The 21,640-nt window shown below is 42.8% G+C and overlaps 1 protein-coding gene across 1 annotated transcript; it reads left to right on the top strand.

Annotated features, from left to right (window-relative positions):
• The first annotated feature begins 988 nt into the window (after nt 1-988).
• kcng1 (potassium voltage-gated channel, subfamily G, member 1) lies at nt 989-21,065 on the top strand. The gene is made up of 4 exons (XM_033628404.2): nt 989-1,181; nt 2,238-2,396; nt 11,254-12,090; nt 18,917-21,065. The coding sequence occupies exons 3-4, from the start codon at nt 11,308-11,310 to the stop codon at nt 19,691-19,693; spliced, it is 1,560 nt and encodes a 519-aa protein (XP_033484295.1). The 5' UTR covers nt 989-1,181; nt 2,238-2,396; nt 11,254-11,307; the 3' UTR covers nt 19,694-21,065.
• Nucleotides 21,066-21,640: the final 575 nt, after the last annotated feature.

Here is a 21,640-nt window from a genome sequence, read left to right as displayed (position 1 = left end):
AATATATCTCTTCTGAAAACACAGCGCTCGGTCCACAGCCATAAAACAGTAATCATTTTTTAAACACTGTACTCATACACAGCAGGCTGGGGAGGAAAATTGGACCCGCACCAAAAACATGATGCACATTTAGGTTTTTTTTTCCTTCACCATTTTGAGTCGTAATAGCACTGAAGTGAACGTAATACACTGAGATTGACCTGTCAATTGTGTTTACTTTTGCAGTTTCCATTCAGTTCAAGACAGGTAGATCAATAAAGGCATAACAGACCCCAACACAGTTTTCAGCTAATGGTCAGCAGACAAAATGCAGACGTGAAACACATACTGAAACAGATATGTTTTACCATGCATACATACTGACAATTTTTTGTATTGTTTTCTCTTTTCCATTACATTTCCTCACTTGCTTCAAACATTATGACTATCTTATTGTATGTAATGTGAACACCATCATCTGCCATATCATCTAAACACCAGACATCCCTTCAATGGCCACTGGGAACAAAACATAAGAAAAAAATAATAAAGGCAGCATTTGCTCTGCTGGAGATAAACATTCTCTGTATGAGCCATCCCTCCTTATCATCATACCTCATGATAGCATTTCCCACCACTTGTCTAAAATTGGACACCCTGGTGAGTCTGAGCCAGCCTACAGCGGCCCTCCCTTCCTCTCCCCTCCTCTCCTCTCCTCCTCTCCCTCCCCCTCAGCCGGGTAACCCACCGGACAAATAAAAACCTTTGTGTGAATCTATAATCAAAAGATGGGGATTATTCTCATTTAAAGGATGGAGGGGCAGCGCGGCTCTCTAGATGGTGGTTGCCATGGATTTCTCTCAAAACCTTTTTGTATAATGGCACACCCACTTCTGATGTCAGCGCTGGTGGAAGAGGGGGGGAGGAAAGAGTTGAGAGAGAGAGAGAGGGAGAGACGAGGGCAAAGGGAAGGGAAGAAGGGGAGGGGAAGAGAGGGGAGGGGAGGCAGCCTGTTGCTCATGATCATCAAATAACCTCCTCGTACTCCACCAAGCCTGGTGCTTGTGCATAGATGGAGCAGAGTTAAACGAGGCAGAAGCAGCAGAAGCTCAAAAACACATTCCATATTTTTTCCTTCATGTGCATTCTTCTGAGCGCCTTCGGCAAACTGACAGCTGCTGGGAATCTGATTCAGACACACAGTGAGTATTTTTCATATTTAATTTACAGTATTGATGCATTCAAAGTCTTTACTATACGTCCATTGTAGGTTAAGACACACTCTCTCAGTTGTAAGTCACACTTTGAGAGTTTGTCACATGCAGCACAGTGTTTGTCTTCGCAGTAAGAAGTTGGAAATGGCAGAGCTGACTGATATTTTTTGCATCAGATTTCCCAGGGGTTGATATCAGGATAATATATTTACTTATTGAGGGTTATTGTAGAAGTCATCCTGTGGTTTTGTTCTCACTTTTCAAAAAAGAAAATCAGACCTGTGCAAGTATGCAGTGCCCTGCTTTCCAAAGCCAGTTTATTATTATTATCAATGCTTGAATACAGTAAGATTTATATTTATATATCCTCCAGACTCCACTTTTGATAAACAGGCATCTTATTTTATTTTAGATCTTTTGACCCATTTAAAAAAATGTCTTTAACACATGACAGTGATTTGCATGCTGGATTGCCTGCGCTACACCATGGTAACACGGCTGCAGCTACATTACAGCATGTTATTATCTGTCAACATTTACTGATATCAGACAGAGACAAGGTTCACTGCTGTAGAGAGACATTCTCTAAACGACGCTCTCTGTGTGTTTGCAGAGGCATTTGAAATTGGCAGCCACTTTAAAAAAAAATCATAATTTTAAAATGAAAATTGATGCAAGAGAAACTTTTGAATGTGAGAGCCACTTCAAGTCCTCAAACACTGAATCATGGCTGATGTTATAATTTAGTGAACGCATAAAGAGATCATCTGCAATACAGCACATGGTCTCACTTTGAGGATGATGTTAGATTATGCCCCATGATGTGATTATGAGTCCACCACGCATATGCCTTTCTCAGACTTTGGATCAGTGATATATGATACGTAATAGATCATCCTCTCTCCCTCCTCCAGGTAATTGTGACTCTAATGAGATGAACTAATGACTTTTTCCCGTTCTAATAGCTAATAGTCTGATTCTCCCCCACAAAGACGGGCCCGCAAACTAATTATAATCTGCCATTTCCATGTGTCTATATGTAAGGTATCTGAGATACATATCCTGAAGTGTCATTAGAGCGGATCGAAGAGCCACAGCCCCACCAGCAACTGTATTTCCCAGGAGCACAGGTGGTTACACAAAAAGATCTTCACTCAGGCGTCAGACTCAACACAAATCGAGTGATGGATGTGCTTTGAAAGTGTAAGTAGGATAAAGTTCTTTTCTCTTTCTGCAATCACAGCTTTTTGGAAAGACGTTGGAGGCTGGTCCATGTTTCACCAAGATTGCTTCTCTCATATCCAGTCTGAGCTACAGATTTTTACCAATCCACACCAAATTCCAGTTCCAGTTGTATCATGTGACAGGAAAGTTATAATTTTCTGCACTCAAACGCAAACATTTTAAAGTTCCAGTGTGTAGGATTTAGTGGGATATATTGGCAGGAATGAAACATAATATAATAAGTATGTTTTCATTTTTTTTTAAATCACATGAAAAAAGGAATTATTGTGTTTTTGTTACCTTAGTATGAGACGTTTATTTTTACATAGGGAGCAAGTCCCTGCCAAAGAGATCACCACATTGCACCACCGTGTTTCTACAGTAGCCCAGAACGGACAAACCAAACCCTTGCTCTAGATAGAGCCATTGGTGTTTTTACAAAGGTAACCGTATATAGCAGCCCCTGCTCGACGAGCCAAACTGCATTAGAAAAGCATTGATTTTTAATATGAAACTGCTTTATTCAGTGGTTTTTAGCAGTACAAATCACCAGGTCTGTTTGTTCTGGAGTGAAAGAGACCTCTGAGGATAATTCGGCTCCTAGTAAAAACCTCTTGAACATCTGGATCTTAAGATGTCAGAGAAAAAGGTGAGCACATATTAAGAGAACCTGGGCTAGCGGCCTTTACGCAATGAGCTGAACAGCATTGGAAAAACATCGATTTTTAATATGAAACTGCTCAATTCGGTATTTTTAGCAGTTTGAATCACTAGCTCCATTTCTTTTGGAGAGGAAGAGACCTTTGCAGACAATGCGGCTCCTGGTAAAAACCTCCTGAACGTCTGGGTCTTCAGTTATCTTAGACAAAAGGTGAGCACATATAAGCAGGTGCTGGGATAGCCGCCTTTCTGCGACAAGCTGAAGGGCATCGGAGAGACACTGTTTTGTAACGTGAAACTGCTTTATTCAGTGCTTTTACCAATTTTTATTCATCCGGGGGCTCATTTATGAAACAATGTGTAGGTTCCAGGCAAAAAATGTACGTACAGACAAAAGCCAAAAATGGTGTGCGGCAAAAAATACTCAACAGTTCCTACAATCAGGCTTCCACCTCAACATCTGCATCACCAATTTCCTGTCTTCAAAATGATCGTAAGCATGGGTCAAAGTTTGGTCTGCCCCTGCTCTGTTTGTTTTGGAGCAGAGGAGACCTCTGTGTATAATTCAGCTCCCAGTAAAAACCTCCTTAACAATGAACACTGAAGGAAAGCTAACCAGGAGTTTATGTTTGAAACGTGGGGGAAGTTTCAGCTAAATGCAATCTGCTGTCCTCACATCGTCCCTTTAAATACTGCCCATCAAACGATGTATCTTATTTCTTCATGTAAGCTCACTTCTTATCCATCAACCCAACAAGAACGAAAGCCCTGTGTGGCTGTTTGTCTGGTCAATTCATTCCATTTCATCAACTAAAGTACTTTTTCACTCACAGCTTGATAGTGTTAAGAGTTTTCCATCACCTCTCTTTGATCTGTCGTTGCTTGTACCTTCTGTCACCTCATCCTGCAGGGACCTGCGCTGAGATCCTTCGAAACGCTCAGTTCAGAGTGACAGAAACAGTCAGGTCTCCACCGGTATGAAGCTGTGCCTGCCCGCACACATACCCGGCCTCAGCGCCACTTATAACAGCTGCCTGTGAAAAGGAAATTGTTTACATAGCCCAGAGCGATTAGATGGTCAGATGATTGCAGCTCGGAATGAAAAGGACATCAAAAGATGAAAAGTGAGAATTGGTTGATTCACACAGACAATGCGGGGAACTTAATGTTATGCAATCTTTATATAATCAAGTTAGTTGAGCGCTCACATATGTTGAGTGTACAATCATCCTATCAGGCTAGAAGAATGCCTGGGATAAAAAAAGGAATAAAAAAACTGTGAATGTGAGTGTGTATGTGTAGTTGAGGTGATGGTGAGATGTTTTGCGAGCTGATTAAATATTGTATGTCACAGTTTGTTAGAGCGAAGAGGATGAGGAGTGCTGTGGCATAATGTTGAGCGGTGATGCAGAAATGTGGGGATTTGGTGGGTCGGCTCAGAGCCTGTCTGGGGGATGGAGTGCTCTAAGAGGAAGGACAGACTGGGGACAGGCTGGGAAACAAACTGTAGACAGAAAATGACAGAGGTGTGATGCTTCTCATTTGCTCTTTGTTGGGGAGGCATTTCTCTCAAAGAGGGAGAAGACAAAAAACATTTGAGTGGCATTTCAAAAGGTTAGTACCTTTTCAGCATTTAGAATATGATCTCAAAGCTTTAAAAAAAAAAGGAGAGACGCATTAGTTCTGCTGCACTTTTAAAGGCACATGTGGGCTGCATTTGAAATTGAACGGTTAACAGAAGACAACATAAACAGCTCATTATTAAAGTGTATTGTCTACACAGCATACTTCTCTGCACCTCAGAAGCAGAGAGCAGCACATTGTGGTGGACCACATCGAGAGTTAGGGAGACATTTACTGCCCTGGAGCTATAGCTTCTTCCAGGGTTTTCAGTTTGCATTAATGCCGCCCACTCACAAGAAAAAAGAGACATTTTTGTTTACAACTATTCCTGCTGGAATTTCTGTAAGGAAAGGGCTTCTGGGGTAGAAGTGCTTCTGGCATGCCTGAGTGTTTCAGTGTTTCAACGGATTTCAGACAGAGAGAGGGAGAGAAAGCTGGGTCGTGGTGTTTTCAAGTCCATTTCTGGAATAACCACCCTCTTATAGTCCATTAGTGAGCACTGAGCAGTTAAGGGTACATGAGGAGAATTGCTCATTATGAAGAACCAAAGACTGTAAAAACAATGCATCTCCACTTACTCCCAATGTACAACAACGATGCCAAATTATCCCAGATATGGCGGCTGTCATCTTGCACCGGCAACATCATTTGGAGCCTTCTTCTGCATCTATGCACAAGGCGAACTCACATTTCCTATGATAGTGAAGGCATGACTGACCCTACGCTCCCTTCTGACTGGCTAGTGCTTGTTGCCTTCGTTAGTTGGGTTGATAAGGTTTAGGCAACAGACGTGAGATTGGTCAGCATGTTGTCAAGTACCATCACTTTGTCAATGGATGTACACGTCATATATAACATGTAGGTATCTGCATCTGTTTTTTGACGTTCAAGGTTGGCGTGTCAAATTGCATGTTACATGTATTGGGGGACGGGGGGTGAGAGCCTATCCCATCTGACATTGGGCGAGAGGCGGAGAGTCTACTGGCAGAGTCCATCGAAAACACTCTGACTGGCAGTTAAGCTCAGCAAACCAGAGGAGAAACAAAAGTGAGGAAAGTAAACAAACAGCTTAAGTCAGGAGTGAGTAGGACCAAAAAAAACATATTACATAAGTGTCGCATGGGGGGTGGAGCCTATCCCATCTGACATTGGACGAAAGGCAGGGTACACCCTGGACAGGTCACCAGACTATCACAGGGCTGACACATAGAGACAGACAATCATTCACACTCACATTCACACCTACGGACAATTTAGAGTCACCAATTAACCTGCATGTCTTTGGACTGTGGAGGAAGCTGGAGTACCTGGAGAAAACCCACTCTGACATAGGGAGAACATGCAAATGCCACACAGAAGAGCTCCCCCACCCTGGGTTTGAACAAGGAACCCTCTTACTGTGAGGTGATAACGCCTCACTTTACCACTGCACCACCGTGCTGTTAGAAAAAAACATGGTTTGGCTTAAAATTCACGCAGGAAACAAACAGGGGGCTCCAGCGTGAAAGCCCAGACTTCATTTTTGCCATCCACCACCCAACCCACCCTCCCCAGACAGACTGTCATGCACTTTATATTGCAGTAATTGGCGGCAGCATTACAACCCGTCGCCACCCGGTGCATATTGTACCGCTGAGAAGGTTGCCTCTGTGCATCCATGACTGACGCTGACGTTCACTGAAGAAGCAACAGTATTTGATTAATTGGGTTTTTGCCTGCCACCTCTAAAATTGATGCGCCTGGTGCATATCAAACCGCCTCCAAAGTTGCCTGTATGTTGGTGTTTGACGCTGACATCAGTGGCAAAGAGGTGGTGTTTGAGAAGTTGCGATTGAGAACAGGCTGGATTGGTTGGGGTTAGGGGTAAGAATATCAGGGTAAGCCAATCAGAGGCAGAGTAAGGCAGAGTAGGGCCAGTCATGCCCTCGCTATCCAAGAAAATGCAAATTTGTGCCAAATAGAGATCTCCACAGTATCAAGCTCCAGCCTATATACCCCTCTGACCAATAGCAAGTAGCGCCATTGGTCATGAGCACACCAATTGGCACAAACAGCTGTCGACCCCCTTTTATAGCATCAAAAACCTGAATAAAACTAAACATATCACAAAAAACAAACACTTGACCAAACATCAGCATGATAAGAAATACTCAGAATGACAGAAACCAGTCTGGGAAAAATTTGACTTGTACTTCAGTCTCTAAGTGTCAGCCCTGTGATAGTCTGGTGACCTGTCCAAATGTCAGCTGGGATAGCCCCCCTGCGACCCCTATGTAACAAGCTTTTGGTCTTACTCCCTCCTGACTTAAGCTGTTTGTTTACGTTCCTCACTTCTGTTTCTCTTCTCGTTTGCTGAGCTAACTGCCAGAGTGATTTCATTCACCGATGGAAAACTAGTTTTTAGTTTGGCCCATGTCCCCTCAACTAACATGTAGGGGGCGGGGTTTATGACCTATACTGCAGCCAGCCACCAGGGGGCAATCAAAATGTTTTGGCTTCCCTTTTGGGGAGCTGTTTTTATACACAATCTGTGGGGGAAAAAAAGAGACGTAGTGTGAGCTGAATGCTTATTTAGCCTGAGAGAAAGAGTGCATGATGACATCCGTCATTCGGAAACATCTTGATTAAGAGCTTTGTTTTACAATGTTACATCACTGCTATGCCAATAAGAAAGGTTGTTAGGCTGTGTGCAAAAAACAAAAGCAAAATAAGACTGCAGTGTGAGCAGCTGTCACTGGAAGGCAAACAGCTGTTAAATTATGTTTAACTTTAATTGTACGTCTCTGAGGTTCCAATTTTCATCAGAAATACTGATCACCCATTTTATTACCATGTGTTTGTGTTTCACAGACTGGATTGAGTTGAATTGCAAATCCTTGATTCAGAGACAGATTGGAAAAATCTGTCTGATTGTGACTCTTTGCAAATGACACGTCACATCCACCAATGTGGAGATATGCAGCCATAAATAGTAATCATTAGTAGATGAGCTATTCGTGTCTCTTTGCAGGATACATACTCCGCACGTGTTAATTTGAGATAGATTTACATCAGTCAGGACCCTCCACGCTGAACAGGAAGGTTGCACACATTTCTCTACAGACTGAACTCCGACTTGTTAAAGGCTTCAGAATTCTTTGAAGATCAGCTACGCTTCGACCTCGCAGTGATCGCTATCATTATTATGCTCATTAAAATCGTCTCAATGAACACTGGCGACGGCAAAGCTCTCCAAAGACTCTTGAGGAGGGCACTGTGGGTAATGCATGCTCAATGCAGTCAGGCAACAGAGACTCACAACCCGGTGACTCACCAGGCAATCTGGAGAACATGCCCTGTGGCTTAGCTGTGATAACGCTGGCACAGAGAGAGGCCAGACCTCAGCCGATCTGGTGGGGGGAACAGGCTTCACTGTCTTTGCAGTGTTTCATCTCTCCTTCCTAGATAGACTTCGTCCCCCAGAGGAGACATCTGAGGCACAACACAAGAAGAGAAAAAAAAACCCCCAAGAGTTTAAAAAAAAAAAAAAAAACTCTCCTGTGACTGTAGAAAGGCAAAAGCACAGTCGGTTTAAAGGCAAAGTGAGAAATCAAACAGCCTCAAGGGGTTAAGTGTGATTTAATCTAGTAGGAGAGTGGCGGAGGCCTGTGCACATCCACACTGGTGATGTGTTGTAGGCGTATCGATAACCTCTGCCACACGGAGGGAGAATGTGAGAATTTACAGATGTGTAGCAGCAAAAAGGAGGGATTTACTGTTTTGAGAGATGATTTTCATTCTTGTGTTTTGGTTTTGTTGCACAGCATGAGTGTTGATGTGATAGAAGATATAGAAAATGTGCAGATGTAAGGACCCATTAAAGATCTCTATGATTTCTCTAGATGTGATGACCTATTTTCACGTGTGAAATATCATATAATACCCAAAACGAAACACCATCAAGAAGCAAAATAGGTTAATACAACCAGGCAGAGTGTTTAAGAGCAGAGCTCGTGTTGGATTTGCTCTAATTTCATGGGTGGAGGATGGTGCTGACTGTAATCAGTGGCTCACAGAGGCTGACAGTGCAGGTGCCTAATAACCATTCAGTGACACATTCACGTCCCCGTTTTAGAAGCCGAGGCCTCCTTCCTGACCCAGAATTGGTGGTGCAGCAAATCCAGGCGCTGACATTTTAATTCCCGGCTGGCTAACCTGCCTCCCCCTAAATTACTGTAATTGATTAAATTAGTTTGGACACAGGCCACAAGGTCCTCACTGCACTGGTGACGTACAGTAAACATTTTCTTTTTCCTTCTCTCTCCTGTTTTAATATACTGTTCTTTCTATCTCTCTGTTGATCTGTCTGTCTGGTTTTGCCTGAAAAGATCTCAATATATATGTACAAATATTGGCGTGAAGTCAGAACACACACCTCAGACAACACCTGTCTGAAAGCCACCCAGTCTAGCTGCGGAATGAGATATAGAGAACACACACAGACAGATATTTTAGTGTTTAAATATAGCTTGTTCAGCGGCTGCACAAAGTCGTTACATCAGTGAATTATCTAACAACAGCCAGTGTAACATCAGGCCATCATTTATAATTCCCAGGCTGCTGTGGGTAACAGATGTTCACGCACACAGTTGGGAGTGAAATTGTTACCCCTCGGTGCATGTTGTATCCAGATCAGTGATCATGTTTAATGATGCTCGACTGAAATACTCATACTGCTTAGATAATGGCACAGACATGTTGTTTTGTGATGCACTTTGTGGGTGAAGGTATAGAGGTTTAATTCAATTTTCAGTTGGTGCTCTCATGAGAGTGATATAGATAATATTGATGTGCTGTCTCAATCATAAGACAAACATTCTCCTTTGCAGCACCCTTCTGTTGTCCTTTGAGAAATGGTGTTGTAGTTTTTGTGAGTGTGTGGTTCTCCTTGTCAGGTTTGCCCAAGAGTAATAGTTTGACATTTTGGGGAGTATGTTTAATTGCTTTTTTGTCAAGAGTGAGATGAGAAGATCGATGCCTCTGTCATGTTCAAGAATGGTATCAATGTTCTTATCAAACTCTGAGCAGGAAAGCAAAATGTCAGACTATTCCTTTCACTGTTGTCTGTGGACTCGAGTCACAGGATTTACACTAGAGTTAGCAAATTTCTTTACTGACTTGTGTCACTGACAATACAGTAAATGGACTCAAAGTGCTTTTAAGGCCCTGACACACCAAGCCGTCGGTTGGCCTTCGATCAATGGTGAGCATCTGTCGTCTTAGTTAGTGCGGCCTCTAATTGGCTCCCTCGTCATTGCATTTTTGGCCGATTCACATGTTGAATCAACGTCAGTGATGGCGGAGTCCATCGGTGAATAAAACCACTCTGACTGGCAGTTATGCTCAGCAAACGAGAGGAGAAACAGAAGTGAGGAAAGTAAACAAACGGCTTAAGTCAGGAGGGAGTAAGACCAAAAAAACTAGTTACATAAGGGTCGCAGGGGGGGCTGGAGCCTATCCCATCTGACACTTACCGTAGCAAGAGGCGGGGTTCACCCTGGACAGGTCACCAGACTATCACAGGGCTAACACATAGAGACAGACAACCATTCACACTCACATTCACACCTACGGACAATTTAGAGTCACCAGTTAACCTGCATGTCTTTGGACTGTGGGAGGAAGATGGAGTACGTGGAGGAAACCCACGCTGACACAGGGAGAACATGCAAACTCCACACAGAAGGGCTCTCCCACCCTGGGTTCCTACCAGGGACCATCTTGCTGTGAGGCGACAGCACTAACCACTGCACCACTGTGCTGCCCTTCATGTGGATTTAATGAGACCAACTGCGTTCATGTGTGATAATGTTAGTCCCCACACTAGCCAGTTAACTGAAGTGAGACCAGTGGAAATTGCCTGTGTTGGTATCAGAGATAAGGGTGGGTGGTGGTGGGTGTGGATGAGGGTGGAACATTTTGTCCCTGCTTATAATCCCTAATGGCCGGCTGGGTTAACATCATAAAGAACTGCTTTACAGTAAACAAACAGACGAGCCAACTGTGCTGTACCTGTAAAGATAAACTGCTCACAATGCTTCAGTCCTCATTAATATCACTACAGTTTACAGAAAGTGTCTTTGTGGTGGAATATTTCAAACGGGTTTCATGCTTTCGTTACATTTCTTCAGTGAGTGGGTTGTTCTGCAGGCAGGAATTGTTTACACATGGCTCTGCCTTCATATATTGACAAGTGGCCATTAGAATTAAAATGCCAATAATCTAAGTGGCTCCTGCTGCAATAATGCTGCATTGTGGTATTACTCATCCTCGGGTAAGAGCAATGTAGAAGCTTTTAGTGGTAAAGCACAGTGGCATGATGTTAAAAACACAGTGTCAGTGCTGCTCCAGTTTACTGTAACTCACAAAGGATTGCACTGAAGATTCTCAGTAAATCAAAGTCATAAACTTTCTTGTATTCAATTCATTTTTAAAAATGTTTTCCTCTGATTTATTACAAACAATAAGGCCCTTTATGCCAGATTTGTAAGACTCCTCTGTTTTCCTTCTGCAGGTGACAGAGTGATGGTGGCAGGCTGAGCCCAGTGATGTGAGTGGACCAGTAAAGATGACCCTGTTGGCGGGCGATGGCTCCGACTATGACTACAGTGCCCTGAGCTGTGCCTCTGATTCCTCCCTCAACCCACCTCCCCTGCATGAGGAGGAGGCTCAAAAGGGGGCCTTCTACAACCGGGCGCAGCGTGCCCCTGAGCTCAGCTCCCTCCAGGACGACACACCTCTGTCCAGCGCCCGCAAACTCCACGCCATCATCAATGTGGGTGGCCTGCGCTACCAGCTCCCCTGGACCACCCTAGAGGACTTCCCCCTGTCTCGCCTGGGCCAGCTGCACCTCTGCAGCAGCTTTGATGAGATCATGCGCATCTGCGATGACTATGATGTCACGCACAATGAGTTCTTCTTCGACCGCAGCCCCTGTGCCTTCCGCACCATCCTGACCTACCTGCGTGCGGGGAAGCTGCGGTCCCTCAGGGAGATGTGCGCCCTGTCCTTCAGGGAGGAGCTGCTCTACTGGGGGGTCCCTGAGGAGAGCTTGGAGTGGTGCTGTCGCCGGCGACTGCTGCAGCGCGTGGAGGAGTTTGAGGCGATGGAGAGAGCAGAGGAGGAGGAGGAACTCCTGGAGAATCTGTTAGATTCAGACAGTGGCCACAGGGAGCATGCAGCAGAGTCCAAGCTCAATCGGTGCATGAGCAAGCTGAGAGACATGGTGGAGAGGCCTCACTCGGGCCTGCCGGGGAAGATCTTTGCTTGCTTGTCAGTGTTGTTTGTCACCATCACTGCCATCAACCTATCCATCAGCACCATGCCTGCCATGAGGGAGGAAGAGGAGGCGGTGAGTAATGACATTTAACACACCACAAAAAAGTTACTGTGTACAAAAACACATTAATACCAGAGCAGACGTGTTTTCATGTCAGTGAGGAGAAGTAAAAAGGAAGACATGACCCAACACAACCTCATTCTCTGCTGGGAATTTGTCATAAAGAGACACCAGAGTACTAACAATGAACATCTGAGCCCTGTGGTGAGAGTGGCTTTGTCTGAGCTGTATTCAAAAGCTAAACTGAGGTTAATTGACGAGTAACTATGAAAAGCAGTCATTAAAACATTCTAATGATGGCATGTCTCATCTGTCATGTCATTTAAAACCTCCTCGCAGCGAGGAAAGGGAGACCGCTGAGAGAGCAGGTTGTTTTGCCGGATTAGAGAAAAATATCTGAAGACGTCTCAGTGCGCTTTCATTATTCTGTGTGACTTCAGTCACAGCCGTAATTAGCACACTGGCCTCTTTAGTCAAATCAAAGCCAAATGGAATATTTGAGCCACACACATTATTTCCTTGCAGAGTAAAGTGCAAATTGGTTTTTAAAGGTCCAGTGTGCAGGATTTAGGGGGGGTTACATTGGCAGAAATGGAATATAATATTATTCTTTTAGATTTAACACACATTCAACAAGGGAAAATCAGACAGGAAAAGCTCAAGAATATAAAATAGACAAGACAGAACAAAACAAAACAGTACAAAGCAAACAGTAATCATGTAGCATATGTAATATACATCAGATCTCATAAATTCATTGTTTACAAGCCTTTTAAACTGGGAGCTGCTGTTTTAAAGGTGCACAGAAATGAACTTAATGACTTAATGCACTTAAAACTCAGCTAAAAGCAGAAAAGGCTCTTTGATAAAAGTGGGAAGTTAAAGAAGGGACTTAAATAACTGCAAACAGTTGCTTTGAAGAGGAGGAGACGTCTGCGGGTAATGCGGCTCCCGGTAAAAACCTACTGTGAACATCTGAATCAGAAAAAAGGTTAGCACACATTAGCAGCTGCCTGGCTAGCAGCAGGGGCATCGCAGTGGGGAGAAAAGTGGGACTCATTACCCAGGACCCCAAAGGGAGGAGGGCTCGTGAAAAGCCTGGAATGAAAAGTTTGTTTTTTTCATTACTAAGTAATTACTGGTATAATTAAATTAAAGCTGGCTTAATAAATCGTTTGAAAGACTACGAGTCCAGTGAGCATTGTGGTACAGTTCAGGTTGGTACGCTCTTTTTCCCATTTCCACTGTGAAAAGTTGTGGATGGTACCAATGGAGACGTTATGGAGCCATAATTAATATGAACCCTTGGAGATCAGCTCATTACTGAAAGTGTAAATCATATAAAAACTAAAGTGATGGTCAAAGTTGTCACAGTTAAATTTGAAGTGTGTTGATGGATTCATATCGTCAGCTCATGCATTGAGTTACATTAAAAGTAAACGTTCCACCTTAAAAGTGAATGAAGTTATTTTTTCTCAGAGTCCAGCTGCTGTGAGAGGCAGCAAAACATCCTTTATTTTATAGTTACAGTTTACTAATAAAACAGAGGGGGAACCAAAAATGGGGACGGTACAGAACAGTTCTATCGGTACCATCCACAACTTTTCACAGTGGAAACGGAAAATAAGCATACCGAACTGAACTGTACTGTGCTGCACTGTGGAAACGGGGCTTTAGTGAGGAGCTGTGGTCGACCCCGTTGCCAGGCACGATGCATTCTTTAACAGATGTGATTGGTTGTCACAGACACAACCTTTCATGAGCCTGCAAGGTGTGGACACCCAGTGGAAATGAAATGACTGTGAATGTGTTGGAAGGTTGAGACAGACCCAAGTCATCACTGCTGCACTGATGGATTTTTCCAGTTTTCCAAATGTCTTAGTGTGATCATTTTATTTCTGATGTTAAAGCGTTAAGTGAGAAATGTGTGTGTATCCTTAATGACATCAGCCACACATATTCTCCCTGCATGATCTAATCTGTAGCATTTCATTTACTCACTGTGTGACCTCTTTGTCTATCCATCATTTTGTCCTCTGATTAAGAAACTCTTATGCACAATGAAAGTCCTCCTCCCTGCTCCTAACTGTTTTTCACCTTAGGAGCTTTTTTTAAGGTCTAAGATGCTTTTGAATAACTTTCAATTCTAACAGGGAGACATTTCAGCTGGTTGCATTCTGCAATCCTCACCAACAGATGCCACTTAGTCCCTTTAAAGGATAACTTTGGTATTTTTCAACCTGGGCCCTATTTCCCCATGTGTATGTGTGCGTATGATTCATAGGTACAACTCGTTTTAAAATTGGCTCAGTATTGAGGGAGGTGGATGCAGCCGGGAGCCACGAAACGAGCTAAAACAGTAACAGGGGCAAATGCTTCCCGTATAAGTTTGCATATTAAAAGTGCTTTTTTCCCCACTGACTGGTTCAGATCGCCAGTGCTATCTCTGTAAATAGCATACTAAGCGTTTCCCTTACCTCTGGGCTGTGACGTCATCTCGCGAGAGCTTTGCTTGTTGCCAGAAGAAAACAGAGGAGCCATGCTGAGCCCCGCTCAGAGTGGCGCTGGTTGTCCCGGAGTACAGCTGAGAGTTTTACTGCATCGATTGAAAACAATGGTTCGTGTTTGTGCTTATCCGAATTGCAAGAACAGGATGTCGCGCAACACCCCGTACAGCTTTCATAGGCTGCCTTCGTCGGACGGCAAGATGCTGAAGTTGTGGCTAGTTGTGCTACAAATGGATGCTAACACTCTTGTCCAGACACTGCACCTTGCAGACCATCGGGTCTGCAGTGCTCACTTCTCCCAAGATGACTACTGCCAGCCGAAGAAGAGAAGACATCCAATCTCGAAACGCCTCTTCCTCAAGAAAACGGCTGTCCCACGAGTAGAGAGAGCTGCAGACACAGTGGAGCAAAGCTCTTGCGAGACCGTTTTAGCTTGTTTCGCGGCTGCCGGCTGCATCCTCAATACTGAACTAATTTTAAAACGAGTTGTACCTATGAATCATACGCACACATACACATGGGGAAATAGAGCCCAGGTTGAAAAATACCGAAATTATCCTTTAAATCTTACACACTGGACCTTTAATGAATTTATTTCTCTTAGATGCTTTTGTAGAAATGTCTTCTTTGGATTTAAGTTAAGAGGAACTGCAACCGCTTTACTTTCCATTTCAAACAAATGTTTTTTGTGGTTTTCAAATGTTCTGCTTTCACTTCTTGTATATACCCAGGAAATCAAGTGCAGATACTGTATGTGTGGTAGCGTCAGTGGGTGGAGGGCAAAACCAAAATCTCAACGGTTTTTGTTTGGGAGTAACTGTGAACCACATTTCATGCTGATGCTGACTCAAGTTTCAGATGCAGTAGGCCTACTTTAATCTCACACTGTGACTCTGTATGTTACATATCATGTTGAGTTAAACATCATCTCTGTCACAAAGTCACTCCAACAAACTCACAATTTGCATTCTGGGAAAATAAGAGGTATTCAAAATGAAATAAAAGAACTGAAATGGCTGCTAACGATCTGATGAAGCTGCTGTACTATACTCTACCTGACACACTCACTTTGTATTCACACGCCAGTATTATCAGTATGTTTTAATTATGCTTTTTTTAATTAAAAGTGCCAGTAATCGCATCCTAACAGCTCCGCAGCCTCTAATTTCTTGCAGCCAGACAACAAAGTGTTGCATTAAATGTGTGCAAGTGTTCCTCTCTCTGAGTGAGAAGAGCTGTACTGGAGTTTGCAGGTGCTTGTATGGGTCTACTCAAACCATCTCCTCCTCTGTGGGAGTGTGTTTCATAATGATATTTTGCCCTGATATGGAGCAGATTCAAAAGCTGTGTGCTATGTGCTTTGAAATGCTTTGAACCTTCTCAGCCACGCATTGAATCAGCATCATTACTGTATCTAAGAAAAACACCCGCCTTTCCAAAAAAAAAAGCTTAAAGTGACAGTTCACCCTCACCCCATTTTTCCTCTTACCTGTAGTGCTATTTATCTATGTAGAGTGTTTTGTTCTGAGTTGATAAGTGTTTGAGATGTCTGCCTTCTCTTAAATACAGTGGAACTAGATGGCTAGATGGAAAAAAAAACTCAACTCAACAGCAATGACCTGGTTACTCAAGATAATCCACAGACCTTGTTGTGAGCTGTTTCATGTAGGAGATTTTTTCTTTGTACCGTTCTACACACGCCAACTGTATCACCTCGTAGATGGTGATACTATACTTGAGTAAAAGTACAGTTACTCCAGTAAAAAATGACTCAAGTAAAAGTGAAAATTGCCATTTTAGAAACCTTCTCAAGGTAGTGTTACTCAGTGTAGTTACTCAAAGTGCAAATTACTTTTCATTTTACTGTAGTATATTTTTAGGGTGTGTGGGTCAGTTTTTTTTTTTTTTTTTTTTTAATGAAGTGGAGTATGTCAGCTAATCAACCAAATAACGATACACTATAAAACTAATATGACCATCTCTCCATCTCTTTGTCTCTACCCTCTCTTCCTTAAATTTACATCACATCACATCCAAACATTAACATCACACATTAAAAACAATTATATTATAAAAACCTTTATTCAGTCAGGTAAGTCTCTTGACATTGAAATCTCATTTCCAAGAGAGACCTGAGTACATAAATAACTAGAAAAGCACTCAGAGAGTGCAGACCTCCACCAAGTAGCTGATATTCCCTCCCCCTCTGCATCAGATTTTGCAGCCTGCATCACAATTAGTTTATTTGAATCACTATCATTATTACGTTATATATGCCTTCACCATGGAGACACTATGGTGTATTTATTTCGTTTTTATTTTGTACCAACACAGAATATAATATGTTGTTTTGTATTTTTCACTTTCTTTTTTCCAACACAGAACATTAATTTCAACTTTAGAATTACAAAATTTCAACTTTAGAATTACAGCAATATTTAGGAAGTAGAACAAGACATGCTTTCCGGGCCACCAGATGGCGCCATTTTCACCATCTTAATTGCTGTCAGACCATAGACTTTATTTATTATTTTATCCTCTTTGCTTCAACCGATCACCACCAAAATGTTATCATCTGTTCCTTGTCCCATTTTCCACCTTTCCTGAAAATTTCATCAAAATCCGTTCATAACTTTTTGAGTTATTTTGCAGACAAACAAACAAACAAACAAACAGACCAGTGCCGGCGAAAACATAACCTCCTACATTGCCTAGATTTATGAATTAACCCATTAGAACCATCAAGCTTCGAAGCACACAGCTATTCGTTCCAGGTGTATGGTGCAAATAATCTAAGAGCAATCTTTCCCAAGTCAGTGTTAGTTCTAGAAACCTGCAGCACTAACCAGTCCTGCAAAGGTGTGTTATGTGTTTTAGCTCTCGAGCCAATAAGTGACATCAAATATGAGGGCACTCTTTGAAGAAGTCCTTTAAAAATGAATAAAATCAGATGAAAAGTCCCTTCTAATAGAAAGAGAAGGCCAACCCACTTTTTGATGATGAGTGCTGTAGCTGTGTCCGGTTATAAATCTAAGGGCTGAATGGTGGACAGCATTCAGGGGCATGAAAGTGGAGGCTGCCACATGGCGATAAATTATATCACCATAATCTAGCAGAAAATTTCCCCACGATATTCTGTCTACATGATAGAGGGAAACAGGACCTGTTTCTGTGTTAAAGAATTGTCATAGATAATGTTAGGTGGCTAACTGCATTTTCACCTTGTGCTACGTACTTCAATGTTCTTGCAGGTTAGAAGAGGAGTTTTTTTTTAAGTGGAGGTCTCTGTGTTTTTCAGGAGGCACAGGAAGGTCTTTTTTAGATTTTAGTACAACTTTAAAAAACTCAACATCAGTGTCTCTTTCCAGTAATCATGACCTGGTTACTCAAGATAATCCACAGACCTTGTACCAAACTACACCTGACAGCTGCTCTCAGAAGAAAGTGCATCATTGCTCGCTCACCTAGCACCACTGAGCTACAAGCCAAGGAGGATGTTGTTAATGTCTACATCTCATGCTGGGTGGGTAGTCACGTATACAAGTAACGCAAATGGACAAAAAAAGTTTTTTTCTTTTCTTTATCTAATTTGATTTTTTCATGTGTGACGTTAATTTTCAATGTTTTGATAAGGTAGAGAGGGGTAAAGAGAAGAGGTGGAGAAAGAGTGGGAGGTTGCTCAAATCTCAGTTGTATAGACTATCATTATTTGGTTGATTAGCCGACCTGCTCTACTTTATGATACCTCTCTCTCTCAGTGACTTCTTATTGGCTCTGAACCGTAGTTGGGAACGCGCTGGCTTATTGACATTAATTCTAGCTTGAAGAAAGATAGAAAGAAAATAGTTCCTATGTGAAACTGCTCACAACAAGGTCTGTGGAGCTGAGTGCCATCTAGTTCCATTATACTGGAGAGAAGGCAGACATCTCTGCAGCCAATGTCTCCAACACTGGCAACTCACACTTAAACAATCTAGACTGATAACACAGGTAAGAGGGAAATTTTGGGGTGAACTGTCCCTTTAAAATATGCATGATGAAGAAGAGCATGAAAAGTTGCTGCTTTATGGCACAGATCACACATCAAATCAAAATTTAAACTCCTAATATTTCTCTTGCCAACATATTTATCCAAATAATTAAAAATGTGTGTGTGAGCTTGATTTATTTTGTTTGTTGTAGAAAAATTTTGCACGTTGTGTTTATTGCTGCAGCCTCCCAACATGCGAAGCTCCTGGATTTCACACAGAAGTGGTTCCCTCTAGTGACTACAGCGACCACTCACACATGCTGATGATGAACCTGCTCACTCGTGTGTCTTTCCTCTCCAGGGCACATGTTCCCAGATGTGCTACAACATCTTCATAGTGGAGACGGTGTGCGTGGCCTGGTTCTCCCTGGAGTTCACCCTGCGCTTCATCCAGGACCGCAGCAAGCTGGCCTTCCTCCGGCAGCCCCTGAACCTGATAGACGTGGTGGCCATCCTGCCGTACTACATCACCCTGGTGGTGGACAGCACCTCCAAAGGGGAGAAGCGTCTGGGCTCCGGCAGCAGCTACTTGGACAAAGTGGGCTTGGTGCTGCGCGTCCTGAGAGCCCTGCGTATCCTGTACGTGATGCGGCTTGCTCGCCACTCCCTGGGCCTGCAGACTCTGGGCCTGACAGCACGCCGCTGCACACGGGAGTTCGGACTGCTCCTCCTCTTCCTGTGTGTGGCCATCGCACTGTACTCCCCCTTGCTGTACTTAATTGAGAATGAAATGGCCACCACGCAGGAGTTCACCAGCATCCCTGCTACCTACTGGTGGGCTGTCATCACCATGACGACAGTGGGCTATGGGGACATGGTGCCGAGGAGCATCCCAGGCCAGGTGGTGGCTCTGAGCAGCATCCTGAGCGGGATCCTCCTCATGGCCTTCCCCGTCACCTCCATCTTCCACACCTTCTCGCGGTCCTACGTGGAGCTGAAGCAGGAGCAGCAGAGGCTGCTGCAGAGGAGGACACACTTCCTGCTGCGGAGCCGCATTGCTGGCCTGGGCAGCAACCTCTCCTTGGAGAGCGACATGCTCTTCCCTATAGGGTCAGACGCCAGAGACTTGGATGACTGAGACTGTTGGACAGGGAGGGACATAGAAAATGGGAGTAGGGCAGAAAGAGAAGAGGAGGGAGGCTACAAATGAGACTGAAGAGGAGAGTGTGAGAGAGAGATCCTCTCAGAGGAAAACAGGGGTGAGGAGGAGGGAATATAAGGTCTCTATAAACAAGATACAGAGAAGAAAAGGAATTATTTTTCTTCCCAGAAATGCAGCCGTGCTGTGTAGCAGTGTACTTTTGGATAAACATGACAGAGAGAAGAAGAGGAGAGGATTAGTATAAGTATTAAATAAATGTTTCCATCAAAACTGTATTATCTGTGGATAAAATGCATCAAACATTTGTCACACAATATCAAACAGAAGTCCAATTTACAGGAAGAAAAACAAGAAACCTCAAAGTATTTGAGTGTAACAATGAACTAACGTATTATTGAAATACATTGTAATTCAGACATGCAATATGTTATATCCTCCTGAGACTCAGCTACTGTTTGGCACACATTTGTAATGTCCGTATTGTAAATTCAAAATGGCGGAAAATCTATATCACCGGGAGTTATAGGTTCTTGAGGCAAATTTGTTCCTCATGAGGAGAGGCATCTCTGTGCAAAGTTTCATGTCTCTACGACATACGGGGCATGAGATATGCCCATGCAAAGTTTGCAATTTCAATCAGTTGCTATAGCGCCCCCCTTTGGCCAATTGATGTAATATTGCTTCATTGGCATCCTCCCATGAGCCTCTACCACTGTGCCAAATTTCACATGGATTGACCAAGTCAGTGAGGAGAAAAACGTGGAGCAGACACACAGACACACAGAGTTTTTGTCATTATATAGTAAGATGAAGTATAAGGTGCAGGAAACCCAAAATGTGACGTCCTCATGAGAGGACACAGGGTCTCAGGAGGATATGACGAAAGAAATAACGAAAGATCACAACTCACTTATGATCCAATGACATAGTAATGTTGTAAGTAAGTAAAGTTTTTTGCATCTGATTTCTTCTGAGGTTTTATTGGTTTCATGTGCTCTGGAGAGTGAACCAGTGTCACTTAATGGAAGATGATCTCTGTGTGTTCAGTCCCAAATGCTAAAACATGACCCTTCATAAACTGGTTATTTCCTGAGTGACTGTGCAAACTGAGAATTATGTCCCCTAATATCCCTGCCCATATCCACATATTAATTATGATGTATTAATTGTCCTTCTTCTACTCCTTGAGGTTCAATATGCAATTTTTGGGACACATTTTTTGGAGATATTATTATTATTATTATTATTATTATTATTATTATTATTATTGTGCTTGTAATTACTGCAGTCGCAGTCCATAGCTGTTTCTAATTATTATTTCTCTCCTTAAAGTGTATTTAAATGGAAATCTGTCTGTGTCATTGTCTCTTCTCATTTGAACTTAAAGCTGCAGAGGGAAATTGTTTCGCAGTTTGGGGACAAAATTGAACAAAATGAAAACAGTGAAAGACATTAGTACACACTTGGCAGACACCCAGTACCAGGGACAGCCTATATGGTGTCATACAGAAACAGTACAGCAATCAGTGGTGGGAAGTTTTGAGGTACTTATTTCCATTTTTTGTTACCAAATAATAAACTACAATAACACTGTTTATTCTGTTTAGATTCATAGTTAACACAGATTGTTAATAAGGATTAAATTTCACAATATTATGTAAAATAGTTAACTGATTCATTTGTGTATTTGAATGTCCTGTGCCAAACAGAGAGCTTACAAAACACAAGTCATCATCATATCATCATAATTTTTTTTTTAAAAAAAGAACATAATTTACATGAGTGCCCTGTTTTGAAGAATACTGTGTTGACCAACTGGTGGGTCAGGGTCCAAAAAGTGGGTCACGGGTCCACTCTGAAAGGGCCACAAGTGACTTGTGAGTGTGTCAAGTTTGTAAAAAAGAAAACAACACTTTATTTTGA

Source organism: Epinephelus lanceolatus, chromosome 8 (genome assembly GCF_041903045.1).
Source record: "Epinephelus lanceolatus isolate andai-2023 chromosome 8, ASM4190304v1, whole genome shotgun sequence".
Taxonomy (NCBI): Eukaryota; Metazoa; Chordata; class Actinopteri; order Perciformes; family Serranidae; genus Epinephelus; species Epinephelus lanceolatus.
This window is presented reverse-complemented; position numbering and strand designations above follow the sequence as displayed.